Source organism: Zootermopsis nevadensis, unplaced genomic scaffold (genome assembly GCF_977971745.1).
Source record: "Zootermopsis nevadensis isolate Lab colony 2312 unplaced genomic scaffold, Znev_1.0 Znev_ptg000029l, whole genome shotgun sequence".
Classification (NCBI taxonomy): domain Eukaryota; kingdom Metazoa; phylum Arthropoda; class Insecta; order Blattodea; family Termopsidae; genus Zootermopsis; species Zootermopsis nevadensis.
This window is the reverse complement of record NW_028259161.1, coordinates 3359730-3376272: the sequence shown is the minus strand read 5'-3', so window position 1 is coordinate 3376272 and position 16543 is coordinate 3359730. Positions and strand designations below refer to the sequence as shown.

Genomic DNA, 16543 nt, shown 5'->3' with positions numbered 1-16543 from the left:
AAAGCTCTTATTCTTGAAAGTGTTTGTGTGTTGCGTAAGGTTGTTTCAGCAGTGTAATTATTTATTTTAAGTAATAATAAATTAAATATTATGTAAATAAATTCAATCCTAACCTCACTCCGAGGTAATATTGATTTTTGTCATGCTGCTCTTTTTTTGCAGGCCAAGCAATGCACAGCTATATACTTAATTATCTAATAATACAAGGAATGTGCTCTATCATACTCTTTCTTTATGGTTTCTTTCCAATGAAGAAATATGATGGAACAGTAGCAACAGTGGGTAGTTTGCCTGAAACAGTAGCCAATATTAGGTAACTATTCTTGTCTCTCACTTCATAAAATATCAGACATTTAAGATTTACTGTTGAATGCTAGATTTAAAATTGCATCAAATATATTTATTACAGTGGCTGCTGTAATATTTTGTATTAACTTTGTATGGATTAAATTTTCCAGAGTCAATGTTGATGAGCTCTACAAACCTTCTGTTGGAAGAGTTGTTATTATGGTCATTGATGCTCTTCGCTGGGACTTTGTTGAAGGTGCAGAAGGGCAATTGAATATGCCATATACAGCATCATTAGTTGCTGGGAAGAAGGCATGTTTGCTGACTGGAAAAGCCAGACCACCAACAGTGACAATGCCTAGAATTAAAGTAGGATCTACATTTCTCACTTTAATTGATATACATAGTAAAATGGATCATGTGAATATACTGCAGGGGTGTAGGATGCAGTGAAGCTAGAGATGTTATGCTGTTCAAGAGCTGTTGCTAATGTTATGGCTCGATACAAGTCATTGAAAAGTCTTATCTCTTTTTTCAAGCTAGGTAACATAGTTTCAAAAGTTTCATTGACAGCCCCACTGCTCTTTACACTATAACGTATATGAGATACTCAATATCCATTTCTTTTCAGGCAATGACAACTGGTACTATACCCAGCTTTGTAGATGTTGCTCTGAACTTGGGCAGCAGTAAGATCTTGGAAGATAATTTATTGCTTCAAGCAGTACAGCATGACATGAAGTTAATTTTCTATGGAGATGAAACATGGTTAAAACTGTTTCCTGATGTGTTCACCAGAAGTGAAGGAACAACATCATTTTATGTTACTGATTTCACAGAGGTAAGGCAGTTGCTATGTGAAATATTTTTTGTTAAAAATTAAAGAAACAAAAGAGGAGAATTAAAATCTATACTTGCAATTTTGGAGCAGTATTAACTGTGGAAGATTAACTTTATTTATAAAACCAGGCAGTCAGCATTTAGTCAAAAATCTAAATATAGTGTGTCAATGTTTGTCCCAAAATGTTGGTATCTACTTGCAAATCCACATTGCATAACTACCCAGAAGACCAATATTGACATCTTCACTGCCATGAGAACATTATCTCATATCAACTACAGGAGTTTGGACTGACATATTTAGGATTATTGGTAATTTAGGATGTTGGAGATAGTTCGTATGACAATATTATGTTTGATCCTAGAATTGATTATTGATTTGAGGTGGATGACAATGTGACCAGGCACTTGGCTGCTGAGTTGAATACTGAGGATTGGAGGCTGATGATTCTCCATTATCTGGGGCTGGATCACATTGGACATGTTGAAGGCCCATACAGTCCACTTGTAAGACCCAAGCTACAACAGATGGATCATATAGTGAAGAGGATTCATCACAGTTTCTTAACATGGGTAAGGTAAATGAACTACACAGGGCTCAGAGATTCAGGTGGTTAGATATGTTGTTTTTACAGATTCAGCCTGCATCACAGATGACATATAAAATGTTATTTGGAAATAAAGTGAAATGACTACATCCTAATCTGGATAATCAGTATTTTATTACTACCATAACAACATTCTTGTCATCATAAACTTGAAATCAGAATTGTGGAACATTCCAATATACAAACAGTTATTAGAACAGATGTTTCATGATTCCAGTCTTGATGTCATTCCCCTTACAGTAAAGTAGCAAAGTTCTCCTATCATGCTGTTATGTTTTAGCATTATTGAGTCTTAGAAATTACCCACATTTTTCAACTTATTTACAGTTTTGTGGGTTAACTTTCATGGATTTTAGTGCAGTAAGCAAAATAAAAATTCTTATTCAATTAAACTTGAAAGAGCATAAGACTGACATAAACTTGATGCAATATACAATATAGACATAGGATCTACTGTAACTGTGTTTACATCCATCTGTTTATTCAAGGTTATAATGTTTGTGTTATAATTTGTTTTAAGAATTTTACATTTCAGGTAGATTTTTCTCTTTTGAGTGTGTTAATACAAGATTGTGCAAGGTTGGTTTACTGATATTTATGAAACATTGCCGTTTTCACCTGCAGGATGAAGTTGCTGATAGCAGGTGTAATTATTGTATTTATAGTGCAACTTCTTATTTTCTGATATATGGATATATTTGGTAACTGAAAAAGATCCAGGAAGAGAGTCACATTTCAAATCTGGCAACATTTAGAAGTCCTTAGACGTGATTCCTTTTAAAATCCTGGTGTGGCAGTGTTTGTGAAGTTTGATATATTTACGGAATATTTCTTCTAGTTCCTGCATTACTGTAGAAAGGCTAGGTCACAGTTTAGCTTGAAGCATTGTGCTTGCTGATACTACCTGTTGATTCTTGTTTTGTAATTTTTAAGTTTAATTATATTTTATCTAACATGTTGGCTCCCATGAGGGTCACTGGTGGATTATATGAGTATAAATTTCGATACTGCAAGAGTTACTGGTGGGTCACAGGACTATATAATTTGTTAGAGGCTCAGTCTTCATGTAGTTAAATAATATAATTCTAACACCACACCTTGGACAAGAAAGATGCATATGGTTGTGAGAGCCATCAGAATAGAGTGCTGAATTTTTTACAATTGTGCTGAGGGCTACCAGTCGGTCATGGTACGAAATTTACGCCTGGCAAAAATTACTTGGGTGACAACATATCAATATTGTATTACTTACTACAATATTTATTTCTTTAGGACAAACATTTTAGTGTTCCATCAGTACTGGTGGTGTGTGGAGACCATGGTATGAAGAATTCAGGGAGCCATGGTGGAGCCTCTCTAGAAGAGGTTTTGGTTCCACTGATTGTTATTAGTAACATTTGTTCAGAAGAAATGACCAGGTAATTTTCATAATCAATGTTATGAGCTCAAATTGTGGTCATGTTGCTGAAATGTTCAGTTTGTTCTAATAATTAACAAATGTGACATGCCTAATGTGCATATAATTGTGATCTTTAGTTTCAGAAAAATATATGGACTTAAGAATAATGGAGTAATTGAACAATTTAGAATACTAAATAACTATAAACTTCATGATATATACAAGTATTGTTAGGATTATGATATAGGACTATAGTGGGTGGGGCATGTAGGTAACATGGGGGAGACAAGGAATGCATACAAAATTTTAGCAGGAAAGCCTCTCGGTAAACAGTCGCTTGAAAGATAAAGAAGTAAATGGGAGTGTAACATGTAAGATGTCTTAGGAACATGAGCTGTGAGGATGAGAACCGAATAGAACTGGCTTGGGATTGTGTTCACTGGTGGTGTTAATAATATTGAATCTTTGGGTTATGCTGCTAGAGAGTTAGTTAATTAGTCAGTGTCAAAGTACTTGAAGTAATTATGGCAAGAGAATTTAGGTTTGTAGATGATAATATTGGGCATGATCAGGGGTGGATTTTTGTTGAAGTTAGAGCTTCAAAACTTTCCAAAGCGTTGCAGTTGATGTGAGGATAGGTGTTCTTTATCTGAATAGTTAGAAGAGAAGAACTGGGCAGTTAGAAGATCAAAACTTGCTTCAACAGAACAGCTGATTTATGACTCTTAATATTATACATTTTCTTTTGTATCCATTCTTTTCTCATGCCATGCTATGCTGTGCCTGTGAACAATTGTCAGTGGTACTATTGATGAACAGATTTTTATGAATCTTAGTGAAACTCTCAAGAAAAGAGAATGTTAATAATACTGGGCCACTTCAGTGAATCCACACTACCATGATATCTGAAGGCCTAAATACAGTTTTATGTTTAACATATTAAGTATCCACAAAGTTGGAAAGTGTTTTAAACATAAGTTGTAAACCTTAATGAGATTAATATTTTATGGTATGTTTTTTTGTAAACTGAGACTTTTGTGAGAAATCTGATAAATACCCATTTTAATGTAATCCGAAGTAAAAACAGTGAATATCATGAACAGTGGAACAATGAATGTAACATGTACAAAAATGTACTTATTATTCATTAACTTGACTGTAAATATGGACTTCTGAAAATGTTCAGATATGGTATTTAGTGGGAAATTTACATCTGACAGGTTTCTTTGTTTTATTTTTTAAATTCTGTTTTGTTTCTAGATTTCTGTATTAACACTTTGTCAACTGCATTGGTTATATAGCGTGGTAAGTTTAAGGAAGGAAGAGGTCATTTCCTGTTACAAGGTACTGACTGAGATTTCAACTAGGAATATACCAAATACTAGTGGGAATGCTAACAACTATTCAACAGTGTTCACTCAGGGAAATGCAGGGAATAGTATCTTCTTAAAAGCATAACAGCCCATTTAATACTAAGATGGTTGTCTCCTGGGTTGTAGTGCCATATAATCTGGTAGAAGTTTAAAATGTTTCAGAGGTCCTTGCTGCCTCCATCATCTTTGCTAGTTGTTTTTGGATTCATATAAACAGTGTTATTCTTTAAGTGGCTTAAATTTATGTTTTATAACACTGATGTTACATGTACACATTTCATACAGTGCTGACATCTCTTGATTAACATTGTTATAACATGCCATGGTGAAGACAGATTCCTCCATTTAATAATTTCCATGTGTCTTTGTACCTTGTTTCAGTGGCCTGCTGGGAGATGTACTTACAGGGTCTGTGTTACAGATAGATTTAGTTCCCACACTTTCTATGTTGTTGGGTTTACCAGTTCCAGCAACCAGTATTGGTAAAATTATACCAGCACTTCTGCACAGTATACCAGTTCCACAGCAACTGTATGCCCTGCATTACAACTGTAAGCAAGTGGCTACTCAGTTTGAAAACAACATTGCTAATAGTGCTGCACATGGTAAATGGAACCAGCATTTTTTACAGCCTGTGTGTTATGTTTAAATTATAATTTTACTTGTTGGTTTGTATATGAATATAAAATCTATCAGTCACCCTGAAGAGTGAAATTGGGATCTTAATTTATTTAATTAAGTTTTCTTAGTTGCATATGTTATATGGATTTGAATGGTGAGATGATTGTGAATTATTGTAGAGAAGGCTATGGAAGGAAGTTGATCATGGTATTTTCCTAGCGTTTTCCAGAATGGACTGAGGAAAACCATTATAAACCTCAGTCAGGTGAACAGGCCTCCAGCTGAGAATTGCAAACAAATCTCAGATACAAAGTAAGAGTTAACCACTTAACTAGGATGTTCAGTGACTATGAAGGAAGGATATTCATAGATAATGTTTGAGAACAAAGTGATGGGTAGAGTAACTAGGTTTAAGAGCAGTAAAACAAGAGAGTGAAGAACTTTATAATTTGCGCTTTTCACCAGATATTATTAGGATCATGGAATCAAGGATGACATGGGAAGAACATGTATCACACAAGAGCAAACAAGAAATGCATATTAAGTGTTAAAGGGAAAGACTGCTTGAAAGATCTAGGCTTAAATGGAGGAAATATTAAAATTGTTCTTAAAAAAGTAGCTTCTGAACATGTGAATTAGATGCACCTAATTCAGAATAAGACCCAATAGGAGGCTTTTGTGAACATGGTGTTGATACTTTCTGTTCTTAAGAAGGGTTTGTCCCATCTCCAGAATGAAGGACAGACCATAATACAAAGGTGGCTAATAAATCCTTGTTAAATGTGGCAAGTGTAAATATTTGGGAATGACAATATTTAGATTGGCTAATGTGACATTCTACAGGATTCTGACACTAAATATTTTTGTGGATAAATTGTGTTACTGCTCCATTCACTGTTCTTTCCATACATTTGTTGCAGCAAGTTACTTACAATATACAGAGGCTGTGAAGCTCCATGCCAGCTGGTTGACCTCATCTAACTCATCCAAGTTTGGTCTAGATGAGAGAATAGCAAAATTATATATGTCGGCTCTCACTGGTATGAGTTCAGAGCTGGCTGACTCTCTTATAAGATTTGATGTGCCCTCATTGGTCATAGCATCTGGGATCTTGTGGCAGGTATGTCATTTTAATTAATTGCACACATTAAAACCTGAAGGCACAATGCAACTAATACAGAACCTTTTGCTTGAAGGTCCATTTTAATATTATCATTCAGAGTCCAACCTGGCCCTCTACTGGCCACATAAAAATTGAAAAGATCAACCAGACTTTCCTATTCTTATGAGAATAGCCCTAATCTCTATTTTCCTATTTGCCCTACGCACACACAACACAACACATACACAGAAACACGTAAATGAAATAAGTTACTCAAGTGAAATATGAAAGGGCATTATTTGTTGAGAACACTCTCCATTTTCATCATACTCATCTTCCTAGACTTTGTTCATCTTGCAAGGTAAAAGGCTCCATTCCTCATGTGGCAAATTTTGTTAGTCCCAGTCTTTGGGATCATGGCCAACAGAGAAGGCCTACAATACAGGATATCAAATATTGTAGAGTTATTGTATTTCATATATTCACAAAGTTTTGATCATGTGAGCTGTGAAGATTGAAGCAAGTTTACTGGGATTTAGGTAGTCTGAAATATGAAATCCTAGGCACAGACTGCTAAGTCCATGAGTTCATGTGTAACATTACATTTATATCTTTTTCTTTCAGATAGTCCTGATACTTGCAATGGAAAGGATGCCACATGCTGTTCCTGTGATGTTAACATTTTTTATGAACTTACTGTTTTTAAGTTTGAGTGTTCTCTGGTGCTCATGCAGTCAAAGCACTAGTGTTCTCTGCAGTTATTCTCTCACAACAGTGCCAGTCATACTGAGTGTGATTATTTTTGTTTCTGTTAATATGTCTCTTTTTCTGAAAGGTACATTGCGCAGCATAAAATTTTCCCAGGTTAGTATATATGAATCATATTTGTTATTTGAAGTTCTTTTTACATGCTAATTTAATTGTTAAATGTTATTTTTTCTGCTCTTTACTTTTGACTATCTATCTTTCTTGTTTATGAGGGAAAATCAGTCAGACATATCTATATTAAGAATAGTGTTAATTGTGAACTCAAAATTTTGTGCTTGATTGACAAATTACTACTCAGAATATAGTAACAACTATTTGAGGGTGTTCATTTGTTCATTCAAGTAATTATTAATTTATGTAATTTATTAAATAGAGATAGGTAAACTTTCTTGACATATTAAGAGTATTTATGCATTGGCTCAGGTTGTGAAATGGTTCTTGGGTTACTTAATAATACTTTTCCAACTGCAGAGGTTATGCAAGATCAAATGGTATAGTACAGTAATCATGAATGGTAAGAAGGGAATGATTTCGAAGGAGGAAGTCATGGCTTCTTTCAAGGTATTATCACAGCATTTCTGCCAGAGCAGTTGTTCTCATCCTCAGGTTAGTTACCCCTCATTGGGTAATTTGGGATATTTCAGGGGGTAATGAGCTGGTCAGTTACACACTTTTGATAGATGTAGTAAAATCAGCAGTGGTGTTTACCCTCTGTCATACAAACACTATTATTTAAAAAAGGAGGGAGGGTAAATTTGTAAGATTTGATGTTTTTACAGCGGTGAGTATGAAGATTTCTGTCTTCTGGGTTGTTGCGCTGTGTAGTCTGGTCGATGTTAACCAACATTTCAGAGGTCATACTGCGTCCGTCATCAGGGCCTGATGATGGAGGCAGTATGACCTCTGAAACGTTGGTTAACATCGACCAGACTACACAGTGCAACAACCCAGAAGACAGAAATCTTCAGGGTAAATTTGGTTTACTGGTTAAGCTTAAGGAGTAACAGTTCTAAGAAGGTTAAAAAGTGCTGCCCCACCTATGAGAAGGAAAAGAACATACAATAACCTCAATTATGATAGCTATTGATCATACTGAAATTTAGACTGGGTGTCAACACCCCCAGAAACAAATTAGAGCTGTACTGCTACAACATCCTGCTTGATACATAAGTTGGGTAAAAATTGTCATTCCTGATCTGAGCCTTCTAATAGTATATATTTGATCACAAATACTTTATCTAGAGCTTCTAGTATTGTATATTTGCACACAGATACTTCGCCCGGATCAAGGCCAAGCTGTGTTTGTGTTGGGCACGATATTGCATTGTGTCAGCCTTTTATCCAGCAGTTTCATAGAAGAGGAGCACCAAGTGTGGTACTTCTTATGGCTCACATTTGCAGTTACTATTCTGTTTGAGCTGTGCTCTGCTCTGTTCTCCAAGCAATCATCAGTTCCTGTTATGAAGACACATACATCTGATGAGAAGCATAAGCTTGATTGGGTTCTGTGGTGTTGGCTGGGACTGCTTTTCCTTCATCGCATCCTTAGAAAATGGAATCAGACAGGTGACAAGTGGGCATCTTTGCCAGATGTTGGAGACTGGCTTGTGCAGCAGGAACACAGAGCCCACCTGTCAGTTGTGTTGCTATTTGGTAACTCACAGTTTTAAATATTTGGTAAACACAGGACTATGTAGGAAGCTTATAAAGATATTAACAGTATGTGTATTACTTTGTAAAACATGTTTTGTGACATTGCAGGGTACTGATTAGCTTTGTCATGTCTGTATCCATGTATCACACTGTACACTGCTCTGGAGGAACATATTTTGATGGAATTTCAAGTGCTAATAAAATGTAATGTAATGTGAGTTTCATCCAAAATAGACATGTGTTACAAACTATGTATAGTGCTCAGTAAGAAATGCTGAATTCAAGCATAATTTTTACTGACTTCAGTGTTTAGTGACTCTGTGATTGGGATATGATGTTCTGAAAATATGTTTTTGCAACCATATGGTTAGGAAATGAGATGATGAAGGAAGTTTTAGTGTCCATGTGGTTAGGGCGAGATGTGATGGAAACATTTTCTGTGAACACAAGGATAGAAATACAGGTGATGGATATAAGTTAAGGAGTAGATAAAGGTGATGGCAGGAAGAAACAAGAGGGATAGGGTTCAGAATGAAGTAGGAGAAGAGGTGATGCAAAAAAGTTATAATGACCAGATTGGAGCTAGACATAATTAGAACAAGTACAAATTTCCATTACTGTATTACATGTGCCAGATGTAAACACAATGATTTGCACAGTTGCTGTCTGTAACTTATAAAATATGTTTCATATACAATCTGTAGGCATGTTTATGGTCTACCAGTACACAAATTTTCATTGTTGCATGTTAGTGCAACATGGTACAGATTTAAGCATTTGAAAGAAAATAGGTATAATAATGTAATTCAAGAACTACTTGTATATTAATGTGTATAATTATATTTGTTCATTTGAAGGACTTATAGCAGTATGTTGTTGCTGTTTGTACATCCGTGCACAGTATCAAGGAAAATACATTTGGCTGATAGAAGGAGCATTGTACATAACTGCTGTGGTGTGTGTCTACTGCTACCGTAGTGCCATAGGAAATGTTGACACTCCATATGCCTATCCTCACAGCAGGTCAGAATGTAATCTTTTCTTATTTATCATTGTTAACTCCTATTAGAGACCTATTATAAAGGGACTTAAACATTACCATATTTTCTTGTGTCTCATGTCCTAAGTATGTGTTTCCTGTGGGTGTTCACTTTACTGACAAGTAAGCTGTTCTATTCAGCTGCTGTTTGTCATCACAAAACATGCTGGACAGACTGATATGATATGTATTTGAAAACAGTGTAGGTGTTTAAGCAGCCAGACATAACCTTTTTGCAAGTGAAAATCTTATCATAATATTTTTTCATGATTTATTAAGTATTCTGGTCATGTATGTCTTCCCTTTGGGTAGTTTCATGATAGAATTCCTTCTTCAGAAATCTATTGGTAAGTTACATGTCCCATCAATATTACATGCACTGATTGATTGATTTTCACAAAAGTTGGTGCAGACATCATGCCATTGGAAACTTCCATCATCATGATCATGAAATTAGTACAATTAGTCATTAGGGCCTGTTACTATGAATTCCAAGATGGTTGTTCCATTGTTATTTTGGTTGCTGTAAGTCTCATTTTCCTGTAGGTCAGCACAACGGATTGCTGCCAATTACAGAAGGAGTTTCTTTCCAAATAAAAAACCACAAAACATGATTGCATCAAAGGGTATATGATATAATATTTGAACACCACTGTAGAAAGGTAACTAAAAATAATAACAGAAGAGCTAACTCCTTTTTTTTTTCTTTTTTTGCAGGGGTGTGAAGGAAGTTAACATTTTCTGGGTCATCTTAACACTGTTGCTAACAAAGGGCATTGGTGAGACACTGTATGAAATGAAAGTGCAGCGTTATAGTTCATTATGCATATTTGGATGTCTGCTGAGCACATTAACATGTTGCTGGTTGCTCATCTGTGCTCTTCTGCATCGCTCACACAATGTCATTCTGATTGTTGCACAGGTTTTCATGAGCAAATGTGTGGGAACAATCTATGCTTGTTACAGGAGCCACACTGCAAACATGTGGTGGCTAGTTATCGCCCATGTTTGGATTGGTACCGTTGTCTATTTTTATCAGGTAGACGATATTGAAACTACTTTTACTATTATACCAGAAAAGAAATTGATATAGAAATAAACATGATAAAACAAAGTATAATAACTTGGTAACAAGGTCATTATATGTCAGAATGAGCTAGAGGTGAACAGTATATTGAAGACAATTATATGATGACTGATTACTCAATGAGACTGAAAAGTTATACTCTTTGGAGCACACTGACATTCCAAAGGTGTTCTTCACATACACATCTTGTAGGCCATTGTTGCAGTAACATGGTGTTAGGTAATTGTTATACCTTAGGCCATTCTTTCACTAGTGTGATCATAGGTCATTGTCATGCAACAGTGACTGTTCTTTGACATCAGGTCCCATTCTTGCACAACAGCTGGAACAGAAATGTGCAACAATGACCCCTGGGCATGCAGGTTGCTTACCCCTATAGGAAAAACTCAACAGACTGACATAACATAACGTGTTTTTTTGCACATGCTTGAGCATCAAGGACACTAACAAATCACTGTCACCAGTAGCTGCTGTTTAACTGACAGTACTTATTCCATTATTAATATTGCTTATTTTCATAGAGTATAGTTGATGGACTTTTTTTTCTTGCAGGGTAATTCCAACAGCTTGGCCAGCATAGACATTGCATCTGGCTATGTGGGTCAAATTGAATACAACCCCATTGTTGTTGGAATTTTACTAATCATCAACACATATTCTGCACCTGTTCTGTCCTATCTACTCCTTGTGATAAATCTTATCTCCCAGAGTCAAGAAGAAGGCACTGATAGGTACAGATATTTACCATCTGTTATTGTGTAAGAATTGGAAAGTTAATTAAATGTAAAGAAATAATTTGAAGCCATTTGGATCACATTTAATGAAGCACTGTTTACCGTTACTGTTTGTAAGGTAGGCTCATCAGCATGGACATTTTCAGACTCTGTGTTTAACCTTTATCAATAGTGCATCACTTCTTCTACACATTCCTGCTGGTCATGTGTCAGAATTAATAGTTTAGCAGTATGCTAACACAAACACCATTAATTCTGGAGTTAGAGTCCAGTTTGTAGCCCCATATTATGGTAATTTAAATTATCTTTGCCGATATGATAAAGATTGTCTAATTTACTTTTGTCAGACAAGCCTGGGAGATGGTACTTCCACTCTATAACGCAATTCAAACATATTTTGTGTTATTCTTGCTGGAGGGATTCATAAAATTGTAGTCCATTTTTAGGCTGTAATAACCATTTAAGAAAATATGAAATGTGTTCAAGAAATATACTGTGTACCTCTCAACACTAAGAATAGAAGGGTGTACTGAAAATGAAATTGTGAGGCTTTCATTAGAATTACAGTATATAGAAAATACGAATAAAACTCGGGGTATGGGATTTCTTGACATAAGGTATATGTGAATGAAGTTCAGATAGAATGCCAGCGATCTGATCCGTGATTAGGTCAAGTAATTTGATGTGCTGGAAAAACTGTGTTTGATGAAAGTAAAATGTTATTAATAGGTATTCCATGTGAAGTGTGTCAACACAGTGATGTTTTAACATTTAAAGCTGAAAAAGGATGAACTGTTCATAATTGCTGTTAATTTCCCTAAAATAGGGGGATTGAAGGGAAGATATGGAGGGAAAGTAATGGGATATTTTGTGATTCAGTGAACATTGAATGAGATATTGTTAAAAATTAATTTTGAGCTTCAACTCTAGTTATTTCATGACGATGATCCATCATCATTATCCAGTTTTTCTCTTCAATTTGCAAAAGCCGTTTCCTCTTTTCTCTATCCCACTCCATCACCTTGTCTGCATTTTCCATCAAGATTTTTAAATTGTATTTTTATGATCCGTGTGAGTGTCATAACAATATGAAGTTAATGATATTGTAGGCTTTTTCATTATTGTGATGGGATGTGACTTTCTGTGGAACTGGGCTGCTAACAGGCCCATTGTCCATCCCCCAGGTGATACATGAGTGAATATAGAGCTGCAGCAGAATGGTATTGACAGGGGAAAACCAAAGGACTCGGAGAAAATCCTGTTCCAGTGCCACTTTGTCCATTACAAATTCCATATGGACTGACCTGGGTGCAAACCCAGGTCTCCATGGTGAGAAGTCAGTGACTGCCTGACCTATAGCACAGCATGACATGAAAGGATACCAGAGTGACAAGTTACTTAAAATCTTTGTTTTGTTTGTATACATATTTTATATTTCAGTACACTACACAGTGTGCAAGGTTTTAGAACAAGATCTTGTTTCTTGAATATCATTTTGAATTCAGAGGTAAGCTTTGCTGCTAACCTGATTAACAGTTATCAGCCATTTAACACAGCTTATGCAAGGTCCAGGTGGCCATTCATAATAGCAGCACACCACTTAAGTGTGAAACCCAGGAGTTAAATTCTGGCCAGCAACACTAGTATTACAGTATAAATCCCCTATTCCCATATGATCATGGTAAATTGATTACTTCAGAGAACATTGCTTCCAGTGATGTGTAAATTATATATTTGTCTATGTTAGAATTAATGTAAAATATATATATATATAGAGTATGTTAGTAATGGAAAAGGTATGAAAAATGTATGATGCAAAAACATATTCCAGGTTAAGCAGATATCAACATACAATATGAAATTAAATGCAGCAGAAATAGTTTGAAGTGACATTAATATGAAACTAGAAATAAAAATCTTTGCAAAATGATTAGTTAAAATACTGAAAAATTCACAATTCAGTTCATTTATGCACCTTTCTTGCAGTGTGAATCTTCATACAATTTATCTCTTGCAGGTTCTGGGAACAGTTGTACAGTGTACACCATTGCCTGGCTGTTCTGCGTCAGCTTCCTGTCGCTGTGTATGTTGTACTGATGACAGTTCTTCGTTATCATCTGTTTGTGTGGACTGTTTTCTCTCCTAAGTTACTGTATGAGGCCATGCACACTTTGGTGATTTCATTGTTGATGCTACTTACAAATTGCCTTGCCTCAGCTGTTGTAAAGGATATTAAAGTGGAAATGAGATCTTGAGAGAGGAATATTTGTATTCTTCAAAAGTGAAGGTCAATGAAATTATGCCTTAACTAAGCAGGTTCTTGCTGTTGGACAGAAATTAAATTTTAGTTTGTATCAACAAAATCTTTGTATACCCTAAATGTTGCCAATTTACCAGCGGGGCTTGATTTGCTACATCATACAAATGTGCTTCAGCACTGTTGATGTTGACTTCTTAGTTGTGACACCATATGGACTTGCAGGCAGGTACCATTGTTTTGGAGAAGCATATGTCTCTATCTTCAGTTGATTGATACTGTGGCTCTTTGGCATGCTGTTTAGTAACAATGAACTTATGTATGTGTCCTACATCAATTAATCACATGCATCTGTAGCAAACTGTGAAAAGTAGTGGTTTATGAAATGTTTCTTACCAGCTATTTGACCCATAGTAAGCAGCTCATGTTTGCCCAATAATATTATTCACTTCTTCCCTATGAGTGGGTCTTAAAAAAGAAGTGGGGGGTTCGCTGTGCATTATATGATTACTCGCATGTTTTCAGTGACAGCTTTCAATAAAGTAGCCAGCAGACTGCAAAGAACATGAATACAATTGCATTAAATATTTTATGAAGTGCATTGAGGAAAGTGTCTGTGTAGTAATGGTATTAAATTATTTATTTTTATAATATGTAACATTGTACCACAACATAATTATTATTTTCATTACATGATTGTAAATCTGTGAGAATCGCACTGGCTGAGTGGTAAGTTTATTCCTCTTACTTCATTGGAGGCACTGATTGGACTGATATTTGTGACTGAATACATATGCAAGAAATAAACAGTTTCACACTACTTTCACTATAACCTTTTGCCCAGTAAAGGCAAGTGTAATTTATAAGTAGCTCATTAAATGAACCAGCGCTCATCAGTTTCTGATGAAGATCAGTTGCCAGATAGCCAACCTGACCAGCAGATTTTGGCATACCATATGATACAGCTGTGGCAGCCTTTTGTGCTGTCTTCTGAGTTGTAGTGCCATGTAGTCTGGTAGAAGTTTACGAATGTTTCAGAGGTCATTGGTTAACTTCTACCAGACTGCACAGTGCTACAACCCAGAAGACAGCCATCTTCATACTTACTGCAATGACAAACTCAAGCTTTTGTAATATTGTGCTCTGACACATACATAATCATTAATTTTTTACTTGATAATAATTGTCAGTGTTGTAATGAATAGACCAATAAAGGTACAGTGATCTGGAACAATGTCTCACAGCATATACTCTTGGCAACAAGGTTTGACTCCAAACCATAAAACAATGGAATGGTGGAATGAAGGGAGTAGTGGTCACAGGCATGGGGGATCGACAGAATCCATTACAGCCTATGAGATCTTTGCAAAAGCAAAAGAATATTTTCATGGGCTGAACTGTATGAAGCAAGAGTTACTTAAAAGCTGATAGTTGTCGAATTTGTCAAGAAAACCCTTGATCTGCCCTGCTTGGTAGTTAAGGTTATCAGTTTAATCTGGTTCACTTGCTGTTTCCTTGGAGATTTATTTTGATTGTAATACCATTTTCATATTATGATGTGCTCACATCCTTGGCCTGTCTTATGAAGGACCTATGAAATAAATTATATTATCCAATCTGTGCCTAAACATCAGTGTGATGTGAGTACGGCAAAATCACATTAGCTTGTAAGAAAAGTAGCACTCCCTCACTTATAGAATGAGTTTAGATTGAATTCTGTAAAAATTCCGTTTTTAAGTTTTATGAAAGTACCCGATCTTGTGACGTAAGTGCTGACGTCAAGACCACAATGCAATAGGTGAAGAACTTGACTCTGTCTCATTTCGGCTTGTTGGACGCTGGCGTATAGTTGTAATTAGTAGAGAAGGGTAATTTGGCCATGTTTGCAGTTGGGGTTCAATATCTGGCAACGAAAGCATTAAGAAAGGTAAGGTGATTTATTATCTAGTTTCAAAATAATTAAGTAAATGAATCTTGGTTCAATGATGGAGTCTGGTCACGTAAATAATACTTTTCAAGCAGTTACACACTGAGACGTCACTGAAGAAATTTGCATTACGGAATGAAGTAGGACCTCAGATCGGCATTCAAGATTTTGTAGTAATAGATTTGCACAGATCGCTCTTTAGTTATTTTTGATCGTATAGTGGAAGCCGTTATATTTCGAAACACAATTTCCCTTGAAGTGAATGCGAACAAGAAATTCAAGATGGTTGCCATCTACAAATTTATATCTTTGTATAAATTATGTTTGACCAGCCCTGGTATGGACCACTCTAAATTGACATTTATGCTTCCTTACGAAAATAGTCGCGTAAAACATGTAATCGTATTAAGGGACATGATCACAGCGGTATATCAAGGTTGCACTGTAAATTGTATGCTAAATATTAAAGGTCCATGGTATGGGAACAGTGAGAATTTTATGTGCGAGTCATGACATTATTGAAAGTAAGAATATAAAGTGAACACTGAATTATAAGAGCCATAATTACTGTTTTATTTTGGCGTTCAGAACAAAAGTCAGAAAATAGAGTGTAGTGATATTTGTGCAACTTCTGTTCACTAAAGAGACGTGTACAAGACTTACACAGGCCATAGCAGACAAGCATGAAAATGTGTTCCATTGGTGGACATAGTGTAGTGGAGTGAAAGAACATATTCAGACACATGAGAACTAGTATTATGAAACCAAATTTAAATATTTCAAAACTATTTATAGTGTTACTGCCGAAGAATAATATGTGGAGCTTTATCTCCATTGTTGATCAAGT

At 35.6% G+C, this 16543-nt stretch overlaps 1 protein-coding gene across 4 annotated transcripts in view; it reads left to right on the top strand.

Annotated features, from left to right (window-relative positions):
- Positions 1 to 170: 170 nt before the first annotated feature.
- PIG-G (phosphatidylinositol glycan anchor biosynthesis class G) overlaps positions 171 to 16543 on the top strand; it is a 21934-nt gene continuing 5561 nt past the window's right edge. For 3 of the 4 annotated variants that reach the window (XM_087358049.1, XM_087358048.1, XM_022076369.2), the window contains exons 1-13: positions 171 to 313; positions 459 to 657; positions 920 to 1129; positions 1513 to 1701; positions 3009 to 3154; positions 4890 to 5113; positions 6050 to 6249; positions 6856 to 7095; positions 8271 to 8652; positions 9510 to 9675; positions 10409 to 10730; positions 11331 to 11509; positions 13530 to 15696. In XM_087358049.1, coding sequence (XP_087214175.1) covers positions 171 to 313; positions 459 to 657; positions 920 to 1129; positions 1513 to 1701; positions 3009 to 3154; positions 4890 to 5113; positions 6050 to 6249; positions 6856 to 7095; positions 8271 to 8652; positions 9510 to 9675; positions 10409 to 10730; positions 11331 to 11509; positions 13530 to 13767 — 2838 coding nt within the window. In that variant the 3' untranslated portion in view covers positions 13768 to 15696. Of the gene's footprint in view, positions 314 to 458; positions 658 to 919; positions 1130 to 1512; positions 1702 to 3008; positions 3155 to 4889; positions 5114 to 6049; positions 6250 to 6855; positions 7096 to 8270; positions 8653 to 9509; positions 9676 to 10408; positions 10731 to 11330; positions 11510 to 12696; positions 12842 to 13529; positions 15697 to 16543 lie in introns of those variants that run through there. The other variant, XM_087358050.1, reaches the window with a different exon arrangement.